At 32.0% G+C, this 16,179-nt stretch overlaps 2 protein-coding genes across 3 annotated transcripts; one reads left to right on the top strand and one right to left on the bottom strand.

Moving 5' to 3' along the window:
* Positions 1–6,299: 6,299 nt before the first annotated feature.
* On the top strand, positions 6,300–10,685 carry LOC145964096 (odorant receptor Or2-like). Its single transcript, XM_083086502.1, has 9 exons — positions 6,300–6,374; positions 6,412–6,468; positions 6,636–6,755; positions 8,437–8,554; positions 9,183–9,444; positions 9,577–9,716; positions 9,844–9,938; positions 10,228–10,364; positions 10,535–10,685. Exons 1-9 carry the CDS (start codon positions 6,300–6,302, stop codon positions 10,683–10,685), a joined length of 1,155 nt encoding a protein of 384 aa, XP_082942628.1.
* Positions 10,686–13,049: 2,364 nt separating this feature from the next.
* LOC145964083 (F-box only protein 21-like) lies at positions 13,050–15,937 on the bottom strand. 2 transcript variants are annotated; one of them, XM_083086486.1, is made up of 6 exons: positions 15,647–15,937; positions 14,709–15,029; positions 13,951–14,401; positions 13,663–13,799; positions 13,447–13,561; positions 13,050–13,269 (listed from the first exon to the last, which is right to left on the bottom strand). In XM_083086486.1, the coding sequence occupies exons 1-6, from the start codon at positions 15,802–15,804 to the stop codon at positions 13,126–13,128; spliced, it is 1,326 nt and encodes a 441-aa protein (XP_082942612.1). In that variant the 5' UTR covers positions 15,805–15,937; the 3' UTR covers positions 13,050–13,125. The 2 variants fall into 2 exon arrangements, with proteins under 2 accessions (XP_082942612.1, XP_082942613.1); XM_083086487.1 differs by lacking the exon at positions 14,709–15,029.
* Positions 15,938–16,179: the final 242 nt, after the last annotated feature.

The following is a 16,179-nucleotide window of genomic DNA, read 5'->3' as shown; positions in this document are numbered from 1 at the left end:
CGCTACAGCTGCTCAAACTTGGCTCCTTCAATTTGCGCTGTGGAATGCCCAGCCCCTTGTAGTCAACTGAAATCAACCAATCAAAAGTTTTTCATTAAAATAAGTTATTTCGCTTTGTATGTACCTATTTTTAACGAAAAAAAAAAAAAATGAAAATTTGAACACAAAGAAAAAAATTAAATTGTTAAAAACAATATTTTTAGTAATAATTATTACTAAAAATATTGTTTTTAACAATTTGTTTATAAAAAAAAAGTGTAATTTTTTTCTTTTGTGTTCAAATTTTCATTTTTTTTTTTTCGTTAAAAATAGGTACATACAAAGCGAAATAACTTATTTTAATGAAAAACTTTTGATTGGTTGATTTCAGTTGACTACAAGGGGCTGGGCATTCCACAGCGCAAATTGAAAGAGCCAAGTTTGAGCAGCTGTAGCGCCTCCATTTTGTTTTTTTTTCTTATAAAAAAATTTGTGTGTATACATTTGAACATCAATGTCAATATGTAATTTCATTCAATGTAATAAATACTCTCAGTTTTTTGTAAAAAATTATTGAAAAACCTGTTGTCTGGAGGGTCTTCCCCCCTTAAAGATCGATTAATAGACGCACCTATTCTGAATCTATACTCCCCGCGAGACGAAACGGAGCTCCATTGTGACGAGTGCAGCGGGTTTCGGAGCGATACTCTTGCAAAAGAAGGCAGATCGGAAGCTGCATCCAGTATTTTACTTTTCTAAGAGGACGACCGAAGTCGAGTCAAAATATCATAGCTTCGAGCTCGAAACTTTGGCGATAATTTATGCACTCCGCCGGTTTAGAACGTATTTGCTCGGGTTAAAATTCAAAATCGTCACAGACTGCCAAGCATTAAGTTTAACGCTAAATAAAAAGGAGACCAACCCTCGTATCGCACGGTGGGTTTTAGAAATGCAAAATTATGATTATACACTTGAGCATAGAGCAGGTTCGCGAATGTTACATGTAGATGCATTAAGTCGGCAGATATTTGTAGTCGAGGACAACTCCTTCGACAGGAATCTCGCGTTACGTCAGAACGACGATCCGGTGATTAACTCCTTCACTGTCAGGGACCTCTATAGGGGCCAAAAAAATTCGTGCCACTTTTGCTTCATAGCAGGGACCTCTATAGGGGCATCTTGAAAAAAACATGTTATTACTGTTACGATTTGATTGTCCTTGAGTATTTTAAGGTTTCTGAGGTCGCTAAATTCGAATCTGAAATCAGAATTTCGAACTTCAAAATGGCGGATCAAAATTCAAAATAATTTTGGGTTTGAATAAAAATGGGTTTCTTATCGTTTTTGGGGTCGCCGAATTTGAATCTAATATCAGATTTTCCAAATTAAAAATTGCAAATTTAATATGGCGGACCAGAACAAATAGTTGCCATACATAAAAGATGTACACTTTTTTCTTCAATTACTTATAAATCCCGCTATCTGCTGAATCCAGAGTCACGAATTATCAAATCAAGCTGTTTGCACAGAAGTGGAAACGTATACCAGTTTTCAAGAAATAAAAAAAAATAAAAAAACGGAGTCAATAACCGCCACGTCCTCGATTCGTGACTCTGGGTTCGGCAGAGAGCGGGATTTAAAAATAATTGAAGAGAAAAATATACAACCTTTATGTATGTCAACTATTTGTTCGAACTCTGGTCCGCCATATTGGATTTGCCATTTTCAATTTGGAAAATCTGATATTAGGTTTGGATTTTGCAACCTCAAAAATGATACACATTTTTATTGAAATCCAAAATTATTTTGAATTTTGATCCGCCATATTAAACTCACCATTTTGAATTTTGTAATTTTGGCTTCAGATTCGGATTCGGCGACCTCAATAATATTTATGCTGACGTATTCATGCAATTTTAAAAACTTTTTTCTTCAACACACTTTTGGCACGGAAAGTTTCTTTTCGCTGGACTGTGAAGGGGTTAAGAAGATCCGAGAAGAGTTAGAGCAAGCCGAGAGTAAGAATTTCGAAATGAGGAACGGTCTTGTATACAAAAAACAGCAGGGACAAATTTTATTTTACGTTCCAGCGGCGTTAGAAACAAACATTATTCAAAAATATCATAATGAAATGAGTCATGTCGGTACGGAAAAAACAATTCGAAATATTTTGAATAGTTATTGGTTCCCAGAGATGAAACCGAAAGTAGAAATTAAGATAGCATATTAAGAGCTGCTTGAAATGTATCGCGTTTACGCCGAACTCAGGGAAACCCGAAGGATTTCTGCATAATATCCTGAAAGGAGATCTACCGTTCGTTACGATACACGTCGACCATTTGGCGCCTGCCTCCAGATCAAGTTCCCACAAGGGTCGATATATTTTCTTAGTCGTCGACGCGTTCACTAAGTATGCAAAACTATACGCCACTAAGAGCACGAACGCCACGAAGGTCATAAAATGTCTTAAGTCCTATTTCGAGCATTATGGTCGGCCGTTACGTCTCATTTCGGATCGCGGCAGTTGTTTCACGTCGCGCGAATTTGAAGAATTTCTGAACGAACAAAACATACAGCATGTAAAGATCGCCACCGCTTCACCTCAAGCGAATGGTCAGGTCGAGCGAATTAACCGCACTATTTTACCGATGATAGCGAAAGTAGCGGACGAGCGGAATACGCCGTGGTATAACGTTCTTCGAGACACAGAATTTACTTGTAATAATACCGTGTCTAAAGCCACGAACGAAAGTCCTAGCAAGCTGCTTTTCGGAGTGTCCCAGCGTGGCAACGTTATTGATGAATTAAGAGACGCATTAGAAATCAATGGACAAATCGAGGAATCTCGCGATTTACCGAGTTTGCGTCAACGAGCCAATAAACAGATCCAGAAAAATCAAGATACGAATAAGCGCGTTTACGACCGCAAACATAAACCCGCGCACAAGTACCAAGTAGGCGATAAGGTAATGATAAGGAACTTTACTAATTCGCCGGGCATCTCACAAAAACTAGTGCCGAAATTCAAAGGACCGTATCAGATTGACCGCGTGCTTAGAAACGATCGGTATGTAATAAAGGATGTTGAGGGTTTCCAGTTGTCACAAACCCCATACCGCGGCACGTGGGAGGCGCCGAATATACGGCCATGGACACCAAACTAGAATAAGTTTAAGCTAATAAAGTTTTGTATTTGATTATGTTACTAAGTTATGTATTTGATTTCATCTAGAAGTTATTTTAAACATGTATTACTTTTAAGCAGAAATTATTTTTAATAACTAATGGTGCGTATTTGCATGCGTATATATATCGCATCTGATTATAGAAATAATACTTGTATTGTGTTTAGTTATGCGCCTCATCGCAGTTAGAAATACTTTAGTTTACGTAAGTTACGGCGCTCTATTAATCGGGACGATTAATGGTCAGGCTGGCCGAACTGTAAGGCTTTGGCGCCAGGCGGACACGTCGCCGGTACTTGAGCCTGATACGTCTCGAGCTGTCTTATGCCTTATGCAGGCGTTATGCAGCCGTAAGGGCAAAGTCGTACGTTAGCTCTCGACCAAGACGGTTTCTCGGCCGGTCGCCGATGTCTGCGCGCCTTTTACCTTTATACATTGTGTCAATTCTTAAATAAAGACAATCCAACAGACACCTTACAAGTTTTTTAATATTTCATAACACGCAGCACTTACATATAAAAAAGTTGTAAAGCAATATATAATTAAGTTTATACCTTATAATTATTTCTTATATATTATTCCATCAATACAATATTTTGTCCCCATTAATATAAAGAATGAAAGAAAGGAATATTTATAGAAATTTAGAAACTCTCAAATACATTCTAGCTTATCAACAAATTCGGGCAAACGCAAGAGGTGATAAGATTTGGATGCATAGCTATGGGATCGGTCACTCATCTTTTGAGCATGTGTTTACCCGGACAACTACTTCTGGATAGAAGTATAGAAGTGTTCGACAAAGCGCAAGTATTCAAATCATGCTTTAATTTAAATTACATTAATTATTATAATTAATATAATATGAATTACTATAATTTATTATTTCGGAACAACAACACTATATGATGGTTGAATGAATATACAGGGTGTTTCTAAACCTATTTCAGAGATTTTAAGGGTGTATTCTAGGGGTCAAAATAAGAAAAAAGTTCTTATAAACATGGGTCCAAAAATGCTTTCCCTCCGAGTTACAGCCCCTTAAAATTGGTGGAAAAAATCACAAAATGTGTTGTAGTTCTCGGAGACTTTTTCACAGAACGTTGAAATTTTGCACTGCAATAATTAATAGTGACCTTTATTTTTTCAATACATTTTGCGATTTTTTTCACCAACTTTAGGGGGCTATAACTCGGAGGGAAAGCATTTTTGGACTCATGTTTATAAGAACTTTTTTTCTTATTTTGACCCCTAGAATCCGCCTTTAAAATCTCTGACATAGATTTAGAAACACCCTGTATAATTTTGTCTCCTCAGTAACTAAGAACTCTATCACATAAAAATATTTTTATGTAGGTATAATGCACAATGGTACATGTTCTCGCTGAAAACGACAAAATTATTAAGCATACTCCTTTATAGAAGTCTCGTGCCTTGTACGTTGTCGGCTGCGAACTTGTATATTATGTCAATGATTACGTTCAGTTCGGTACGTCAGCTTTATTAGAAAAAACGCGTGAAAAATTTCTTGTAACAACTCTTATAATGTTATATAACATGTTAATACTCTTTTTTAAGGTGATGCAAACGGCCATGTCATACTTCACAACCTTTTTATTAGTCAGTTAGACATAACTTTGCGTAAAATAATCGCGATTATCGAGGCTATTAGTTTTTATTATTATATATTTTATTATTATATATGTTATAAAATAGAAATTTAAAATCGTTATAATAAATAGTAATATGCGTTTCACATATTAATGACACATGATTCATTTTTACATTCTATATGTACTCTTTTTTAAAAACACACTTAGAGATGCTCATGATGAAATTTTTTTGTTTTTAACTTTTTTTTGTAAAGGCTACAAAACATTATCTATGGACAATGTGGACAAATGTAACATTCGAATGCCATATCAATTTTATAAAAATTCATATTTCGAGATGCTAACTTTTTACAGATCTACACATTATTCATATTCTACTTATTCAAATGTTTTATATATCTATTTTATATATCTTTTCTGAATATATATACCACAATATTCTCTGCAGAATCTTACAATATGTTTGCTTGAACAACGTCTTTACAGAATATTAAAGAAATTATAGATCCAGCAAAAAATTGCAGCACTTCTTTAACGACTTTTGTTATTCAATGTTGTAAAGTCATAAATTTTTTTAATAGATATTTTAATTCTTGTTGTCTTTCAGACCTATGAGCGCATCAAATGTGATATACATACATAAAAAACAAAAATTACTAAGAATATATCTTCACAGAAATCCTTTATATATTTGCAACTGGAAAAATTCATATCAATGACTATGTGTGACTGAGATATAAATATTTTTTAATATCTTTTGATATCTTATATCGTTGTAGTAAACTAATATTTTCAATTTTATGATATGAGATTTGTGATAATATATATTATTGTCTACAATAAAAGAGAGATGAGATGGTAATATACACACACTTTTACAAAATTATTATATTTAGGTAACTCATTATCTACTTACAAAAAAAACGTTTGTCATCTCCATAATAAAACATGTCTCAAATAAAATATTTAACATATATATTATTTTTTTTCAATATTTTACAAATATTATAGAATAAAATCACTGGAACCGCTTGTCATCTAAATGTATTATATTTTAGAGTTCTCTAGTGCAAATTCATAATTTCTAATATTTTATAATTTACATAATTTTTTTATACGAAAAATTTTGAAATAAGCTGAAACATCTTATGAGAAGAATTTATCTTTAAGTAGTAGGACTCAACAATTGTGAGACCGATCACCCTCTTATCAAGTATTCGATTGTAAACGAAATATAGTAGATGCAATGACAATAAAGATATATCATCATGATTTCGGATTGTCGAAAAATATTTATTCGAACAAAAAAATGTTTAATCGCAAACGAGGATGCTTTCCGTAGATCAATATTAAATATATATACTTTTCGCTCCCTCCCCCAAACTTTTCCAAGTGTTTGACAACCTGAAATTATCATGATAATATATTATTCTCTCGTCACAACGTCCCGCTTTATATTACCTCCATAATCGAATATTTAACAAAAGAATGATCAGTCTCGTTTTGCGATATGCAAGGATACATGCTACGATATTACTCCAGAAATCAATTCATCTTGACGCAGTTAGGTATTTGGCCTTATCAGCCTAAGATGATAAGGCCAAATACCTAACTGCGTCAAGAAGAATTGATTGAAAATATTGCTACCGTGTTTCTTAGTAGCTGGCATAATATCTCTAATTGCAACTCAGGTAATATACATGCTTTTTATACATATAATTGTATTATCATGGTGAATGTAATCAGCTAAATATTATCGAACGGTTCGATTTCTTTCTAATGAAATATTTTTCACACCATATATTTTCCTTCTCTCATTATAACTAATCGATATTATTACTATCTCATTATTATTAAGATGTTATTGTTGTATAACAGTTGGGGTGACATGAGTATGACTGCTGAAGGTATAGTTAATATTATCCTTGGCATTCTTGTCGCAACGAAACTAGTTAACATTGTTATGAATAACAAAAAGGTTCGAAAAATTTCTTCTTTGTATGCGTAATGTGTAAATTGCTTATACGATTTTTGTTTCACAACGAAAACATATTTTAGACAAAAAACATATTTTAGATAAGCCCTAATTTTTAGTAGAATTGCATTCAAAATATTATAGCATATGCCATAAAATGATAAGTGCAATCTTATTATTAGGTGCGCAACTAAGTTCCCGCTGTTTGTCAATAGATTGCGCCACCAATAAGTGTTGGTCGATTTCGACATATCCAAAACGTCATGAACCAAGCTTAGACATATGGTAAACAAACCGTTTTGACACAGTAGTGATTTTGTTTTGGCGTCATATACTTTTGGTTGTGTGAAAATGTCTGATTTTGTGCTAAATAATCGTCATTTGCGGGAAGTGTTGATTTTCTTCTTTCATTCGAAGAAAACGGCGGCTGAAGCGCATCGAGAGCTCCACAAAGTTTACAGAGATGCTGCTCTAAGTGAAACAACGTGCCGTGATTGGTTCCGTCGCTTCAAAGACGGTGATTTCGATGTTGACGACCGTCCGCGTGAAGGAAGGCCAAAAACCTTCGAAGACGCTGAATTGGAGGCATTGCTCGATGAGGATCCATGCCAAACGCAACAAGAGCTTTCATCAGCATTAGGAGTTACCCGCAAGGAACTTGGGTTCCTTATGATTTGAAGCCAAGGGACGTTGAGCGTCGTTTTTTCGCCTGTGAACAACTGCTCCAGCGGCAAAAAAGGAAGGGTTTTCTTCATCGCATCGTGACGAGTGATGAAAAATGGATTCATTACAGCAACCCAAAGAAAAGAAAGTCATGGGGACTGCCCGGTCATGCTTCTACGTCGTCGGCTCGGCCGAATATTCACGCTGCGAAAGTTATGCTGTGTATTTGGTAGGACCAGGTCGGTGTTATTTATTATGAGCTGTTGAAACCGAACGAAACCATCACTGGGGAACGGTATCGACTTCAATTGATGCGATTGAGTCGAACACTGCGCGAAAAACGGCCACAATACGAGCAGAGGCACGAAAAAGTGATTCTACAGCATGACAACGCTCGGCCTCACGTTGCCAAACCCGTTAAAACCTACCTGGAAACGCTCAAATGGGAAGTCCTACCCCACCCGCCATATTCCCCAGATATTGCGCCGTCCGATTATTACTTGTTCCGTTCGATGGCACATAGTCTGGCTGATCAGCAGTTCCGCTCATATGAAGACATCAAAAAATGGCTTGATTCGTGGATAGCCTCAAAAGATGAACACTTTTACCGTAACGGTATTCGAGCTCTGCCAGAAAGATGGGAAAAAGTTGTAGCTAGCGATGGGCAATACTTTGAATGATTCATTTGTAACCATTTTTTCACAATAAAGTTGCATTTTCATAAAAAAAACAGCGAGAACTTAGTTGCGCACCTAATACATACAAAATTATAAATGTAAATTTATATCATAGATATATGATCATCATTCAAATGTTTTTTTTGTAGTAAACATACACACAAAATCATAAATATAACACGATCAAAGAGTGAGCTTTAATTTTTATATTTCATGCATTACTGAATTTTATTATGTGTATTTACAAGAAAAAAATCGAGAAAAATTATTACTTCATCATAGTATATAATCTTCACTTTATATATACAGTTTCTTCATTTAATTTTTCTCTTTTTCATTGTTAGTTACAACATTTGTTACGAGTAATGGATGAACATTGGCGGCTCTTTCATGGCGAGTGTGAGCTTCATATTTTAAAGCATTATGCTAGCATTGGCCAACTAGTAACAAAATATTACTCAGGTAATTGGATAATTAGTTTCAAGTCGCATAAATGCATCAAATTTTATAATAAATATAATTTAATGATCAGTTGCTTTGAATCTATTAGACATTCTACTAGAAAATACAGGGTGTCTGAAAACCTTTCGTGGTCCCGAAGTGTGAAGGTAGATTGGCTCAAATTAAGAAGGAAGGTTCTCTACTGTTTGGCGATATTTGCAATAATTAACGAAAAATTAATTAAAGAAGATCGACCAACGCGCGTGGCTTGGGTAATTGGGGAGGGGAGGAGCCTTCGCCGCGCGTCTACACACTCATCGCTCCTCCCCTCTCCAATCCCCTTCACCGCGCGCCGCCTTTATGTTACAGTGAGACCGCCTTCGCCGCCGCGCGCTTCTAGCCACGCGCATTGGCCGATCTTTTTTAATTAATATTTCGTTAATTATTGCAAATATCGCCAAACAGTAGAAGACCTTCCTTCTTAATTTGAGCCAATCTACCTTCACACTTCGGGACCGCAAAAAGTTTTTAGACACCTTGTATATTAAATAGAAGATATAAAGATATATCAAGTTGTGAGAAAAATTTGTGTTATAAAATATAATTGGAAATATTAAGATTATTGTAGCAATTTATATTCTTTTTGCAGTGTATATTAACATATTCGTAGCAACGTTTTTGTCAATACCGTTAATGCCAAAAATTCTAGATGTAATAATACCATTGAATGAGTCACGGCCACATATATATGTGATTGAAGGAGAATGGGGAATAGACAAAGATAAATATTTTTATCCAATCTTATTACATTGTTCTATTGTAATTATAATTGGTACCAGATGTTTGGTGAACGTAGATACTATGTATATGGTGTGTATGTTGCATGGTTGTAGTTTATTTAACGCTATCGGGTAAGTAAAGCAAAAGAGATAATTTTTTTATTTCCATTTACATTATCAAATAGCGTTTCTGACTTAAAATATATATATATATATCTTGATGTAGATTGTTTATGATTTTAATATCTTTTACTTTTTCCCAAGCATTTGTCTTGAAAATATTTCTTCGAAAGATAAATTTATGCAAGGCGAGAAAATAATGAATAATGAATGTGTAGTAAAAAAATATGATTCTGAAGATTATTGTGAGATGATTGTATGTTTGAAAAAACATCAACTTATAAAGTTTGTATTATGTAAAATTTAAAAATGGAAATGTTATAAATGATAATTTTATTAATATTATTCGGTTAAAATTATCACACATTTTACATAGAAGATCCCATATTTAAAAATTTTTTCTACTGTCTTTTAAATACATTCACATGCTGGAATCTACATTTAAACATGCGACATTTCTCATCTTGTGTTTGAACGTAATTCTTCTGAATTTAGTCGGATTACAAGTAAATAACAACTTGAGTATCAATTATTAAAAATACTTATGTTAGAAACAAAAAAGTTTAATTTATTAGTTTTACTTAAAAGTTTAATTTATTAGTTTTTTAACATTTCATGCGTACATGTAGAAAGTTTTTGCACGTATACGTATATAGAAAGAGTTATAAAGCGATATTCAGATATAAGTTTATATTTTCTTCGTCAATAAAACTCGATTTTTCATTGAAATAAAAATCATAAGAAAACTAAGGACTCGAATATTTATAGAAATTTCAAAATTCAAATCCATTATAGTTAATCAACAAATTTGGACAAATTCAGGAAGTGATAAGATTTGGATGCATAGTTATGGGATCGATCACTCACCTCTTGAGCATGTGTTTACCTGGACAATTACTTCTGGATAAAAGTATTGAAGTGTTCGACAAAGCGCAAGTATCCAAACCGTGCTTTAATTTAAATTCCATTAATTATTATAATTACTATAAATGTTAATTGTTATAATTATTTCGGAAACTATATGATCGGTTGAATGAATGTATAATGTTGTCTCTGTAGTATCACTAATAACTCTATCGCGCAAAATATTTTTAACGTGTAGGTATAGTGCACAATGGCACATGTTCTCGCTAAAAACAACAAAACTATTGAGTATACTCCTATATAGAAGTCTCGTGCCTTGCACGTTGTCGGCTGCAAACATGTATATTATGTCAATGACTACGTTCAGTTCGGTACATCAACTTTATTAGAAAACGCGTGAAAAATTTCTTGTAACAACTCTTATAATGTTATAATATGTTAATGCTCCTTTTTAGGGTGATGAGAACAGTCATGTCATACTTCACAACCTTTTTATCAGTCAGTTAGACATAAGTTTGCGTAAAATAATCGCGATTATCGAGGCTATTAATTTTTATTATTATATATGTTATGAAATAGAAATTTAAAATCGTTATAATAAATATTAATATGTGTGTTTCATATATGAATAACATATGTATATATGATCATATATGATTTGTTTGTACGTTTTATATGTACTATTTTTTAAAGTACACTGTTCATGATAAAATTTCAATTTCTTTTGTTTTTAATTTTTTTAATAAATTTTTATGGATAAAACACGATTATTTATGAATATGTGAACAAATGTGAGACTCAAACGCCATATCAATTTTGTGAAAATTCATATTTCAAAATGCTAACGTTACAGATCTACACACATTCATATTCTACTTATTTAAATGATTTAAATATTTTCTGAGTATATATACCACAATATTCTCTGCAGAATCTTACAATATGTTTGAATAAAGTTTTTAAAATATTAATTAAAGAAATTATAGATTCAGCAAAAAATTGCAGCATTGCTTTGACGGCGACTTTTGTTATTCAATGTTATATAGTCTGAGATTTTTTTAATAAAAGATATTTTAACTCTTTCTGTCTTTCAGACCTGTGGGCGCATCAAATTTGATATACATAGATAAAAAAGAAAGATTATTAAGAATATATCTTCACAGAAGATTTTTATATACTCGTAACTGGAAAAATTCATATCAATGACGTGTGGTTGAGATATAAATATTTTTTAATATCTTTTAATATCTTATAACGTTGTAGGGAATTAATATTTTCAATTTTATGATGAGATTTATGATAATATATACCTTTAAAGAAAAACCTTACAAAAGTAAAAAAATACGTCAAGTACATAAAAAATATTCTACCTTGTATGCATGTTTAATAAAAAAATCATAAAAATAATTTACAGTAATTTTTCCTCAAAAAATCATTTTTCTAAAAAACAAAATCTCAACAAATAATTTTCATCAAAAAATATTAAAAAATAAAATATTAAAACTAAATATGAAATCAATAATTACTATTAGCCAAGTACTTAAGAGCAATTTATAAATTTGATATAATATTTGCCATGAAATCAATTTTATACTGTAGAAATATTATACATAAATTCCTTAAGAAATTAAAACGCATTTTACATTTATTCAAAGAAAATTGATGTTTAAAATATTTAATGAGAATTAGGATTCTTTTAATTCTTAAAACATTTTTTATATAATGTATATAATTTAAAAGAAAGTTTCACGCAAGTTTTAAATCGCAGTCATTAAATCGAAATAAGTTATGAAAACTTGGCGTGCCCGGATCGTTATCAAATACAGATTAAATATTAAATTACATAATGTCTAATATTTTACATTTTATTGGAGATATATTTGTTTATAATGTAAACAATCCGGGCACGCCAAGTTTTCATAACTTATTTCGATTTAAAGACTGTGCGATTTCAAACATGCGTAAAACTTTTTTTTTTAAATTATATACATTATATAAAAAATGTTTTAAGAATTAAAAGAATCCTAATTCTCATTAAATATTTCAAACATCAATTTTCTCTGAATATATATAAAATGCGTTTTAATTTCTTAGGAAGAACTTATATATAATATTTCTACAGTATAAAATTGATTTCATGGCAAATATTATATCAAATTTACAAATTGCTATTAAGTACTTGGCTTTCTCTTTCTATGTGTTGTGTACATGTGCGTTGATGATGGTGACGATGATAAAGACGTTTCTTAATTGAAAATTTTCATATTTCGACTTTGCGTTATAATATCTTCGTTTCTAGATCATGCAGCACAAAAATAAAGATACTTTCTTTATATAATTCAAACTCGCTCTATCGATTAAGGCTAGTAAGAATTCGTTCCGTTCAGCCGTTATTGAAATCCGATAATTTGAGTTACTCTCATCTGTCCGACTCGCGTATAGATACACGGAGTGCCGTGCTAATGCTTCGCATAAACTTGGCGCGAGAAACTACCGTGTCTCTTGAATAGATACACGGAGTGCCGCGCTAATGCTTCGCATGAACTTGGCGCGGGGCACTACCGTGTCTCTTGATGACAACTTTTTTAACAAAACTCTTGTACAATTGTAATATTTTAAAATTATATTGTTTATTTTGCGCAATTTCATAATTTATATTATATTTTCACTTAATAATAGGTGAGTTCTTGGTGTTTTAATATAACATTTGTCAAAAGTTTTATATAACATGATATTTAACGAAAGTTTCATATACTCTAAATATTACACACATTATACAATTTATGTACTTTTATCTAATCGTCAGATATTGTTGCAGTTATAGCGGCATCATGCGGGTAATATCTCGGCAGCATTGCGTTTGGCACATAATGCGTGTCTTCCTTCCAAATGCCATTTCCTGCGGCATAACACCATTAAAGTATTATTACACCAATCTAAATTTACAAGTATTTCTAGCATCTCCAGCAGTATCTGAAAAAAAGATGTAACATGTGAACAGAGCTCCTATTACAAATAGAAAAGGACAAATTGCATATTTTTCTGCCTATATAAAGTGTTTCATTGGCTTATATCTTTGTCAAGGTGTTACAAGTTTAATAAATTAATTAGAGTTAAATTTATGGAAAAATCATATCATATGAGTAATACCTCGTTAGCTGTTACTGCAATAGGTTCTCTAGAACATCGTTGCTTGACGAGACAATCCGGGAATGTGTTAAAACTTATGTTAAAACATCTTACATCTTCTAAACTACTCGTGGCACTATAAACAATAAAACAAATTACATATGTGTGTGTGTGTATGTATGATAAGAAGAAAATACCGACAAACTCGGATAACTATTAATCTAATATTATACTTACTATTTTGGTTTCCAAAATATACGTCTACGCGAGCGATATGGCAACTTTCCTATATCGCAACGTAGGCCAAGTCTCCTCGCCACACTATGATATATTATTAATAAAACTATTTCTTGGCCATTTTTATTTTCTAAGACCTGTGACAGTAATTACAATACAATAAATTAATTACAAAGAAAAAGAGAGAGAAGGTGTGCTTTTAACGTAATAATATGAATATATGGTCATGTTTACGGCATAATTGGGCATAATTTCAATGTATTATAATATAAATCTCTAATAACTTACATTATCTATACACATGTATTCCAAATCTGTGTTTTTCGATTTGCTTGGTCTGAAGTTTAATTTGTCAAATATATATTCCTCGAGTGTATCCATAATTTGCCTTCCTTCCATTTCATTCCAATGATTATCGTCGATGTTGTTGTTTTTCCAGTAGGCAAAATTTTCAGCAGACGTCGAAAATATTGAATGGTCGGGGTGTTTTTCTCTGAGGCAATTCAATACTTCTAATGCGATATTATCTAGTGACGCTTTTACCATCGAATAAAATACATCCTTTTGGGGTTGGAACCATTGTGCTACAATAGTAGCACCCCGTTCCAAAAGCTGCTCTCGGTGAGATAGTTCTTTAAATCTCTCCCACTTCTCTCTCACCGAACGTTGCCTCAGGTAATGAAACAATTTCATGTTGCAATATCTTTCCGCTTCTTCTTTTAGATCGCAATCCGCTCCTCTGAAAATTTATATATATATATATATATATGTGTGTGTGTGTGTGTGTGTGTGTGTGTGTGTGTGTGTGTGTGTGTGTGTGTGTGTGTGTGTGTGTGTGTGTGTGTGTGTGTGTGTAATAATTTATATACATATATTATTTATATATGTGTTTTATATATATATATATATATATATATATATATATATATATATATATATATATATATATATATATATATATATATATATATATATATATATATTGACTATGTAGTAAGTATATTAGTCTACGATATTAAAAGCAATTTAATTTATATTGTACCTACCGTGAAGATTGCGCAAGCAAGCATTTAAGCTCATCCATAAAGAAAGAATTATTTACAAAATTATCAGGCCTACAAATTATTTCATTTAAATGTTCATCCAAATAAAATATTTGTTCAAAATTTGCGAAATTATCTATTGAAGCATTGAAGTTATAGTAATCATGCATTATTGGAGACACGTAATTCCGTAATTGTCTCGCACAATTAATGCCTGTTTCCATAAAGTTTAAACTTTTTTTATCCTTCTGTGCGTTCTTTTCTGATTCCTTTTGCTCATTTTCTTTAGATATCTTGTCACAAAGTTTCTTCGCAGAAGGCCACCTAAAATTAGAACGAAATATACTTTAATAAACTTTTGAAAATCATATCAAACAGTGCTATTGCATCAATAATAAATGTTCAGAGAAATAAATATTTTGAAATATTCAAAGTATCAATTAAAAAATCAATCTCCTTGTCTCTTTACATAGAAAACATAAATATGCTGAAAAATATATAATATATTTATAAGCTTTATTAATTTTAAATTATAATTAAGAATGTACATAATAATAGTAAATATAATGAACAATTCAAAGCAGTATTTACATTATTCCATTATCTAAACCTTATTACGTAATTATTATATAAAGAATTACTTAGCGCTCTCCCTCTCTCACACACACACACGCGCGCGCACACACACACACACATACACTCATACACACACATTATTCTATATTCATAAAATGGGTTACTATATCAAAATTAATAAAACAAAGAATAATTAAATTAACAAAATAAACTTGTAAAATATGTAATTATCATGATTTAATTTCTCCTTATTATTATATAGTTAGTATATTAAACTTATTATATTTATTATATTATATACTCAAGTGATACATTGCGCGATTAATGGAATAAAGTTACAAAAAAAGCGTAAAACAAAAAATTACCTCTGAGAAAATTTTTTTTCCCAATACTTGTCGTATTTGGCTGCCCACTTGAATTGTTTGCACGTGCATCTGAAGTTAATGATATCCTCAACACTGATATCATTATAGCTAAGAATATGAGCTATCAACTCTTCAGGTAAGCACATTATCGTAGCCATTACGAAAAGAATTCAGTACGAAATACTGCGAAAAAGTGTAATTTAAGATAATCACAATTATTTTCGTATATAATTGATTCTTTATGCGAACGCGCACACGAAATTTACTGCAGTACAGTTGCTACGAAAGTTCTCCACACTTTGTCCACCCTCACTCTGGACTGTATACCTGTAGGTTTGAAAATTTTCAGCTTTCCCCCACCATAATTGTCACGTGACCATGCTTATGGAAAAAAACCGAAAAGACACGGAAGACGACACTTTCATTCTGCACATGCACTTTTAAGATAATAAAAGAAGGGAAAAAAGGGAACACATTTTCTCGAAATCTATTTTCAGAAATCGACATTTCCTTGCGATAAAATATTTGATCAT

The sequence above is a fragment of the Camponotus vicinus genome, unplaced genomic scaffold (genome assembly GCF_025532165.1).
Source record: "Camponotus vicinus isolate PSW18456_S1 unplaced genomic scaffold, iyCamVici1.0 SCAF_13, whole genome shotgun sequence".
In the NCBI taxonomy this organism is placed as follows: domain Eukaryota; kingdom Metazoa; phylum Arthropoda; class Insecta; order Hymenoptera; family Formicidae; genus Camponotus; species Camponotus vicinus.
This window is presented reverse-complemented; position numbering and strand designations above follow the sequence as displayed.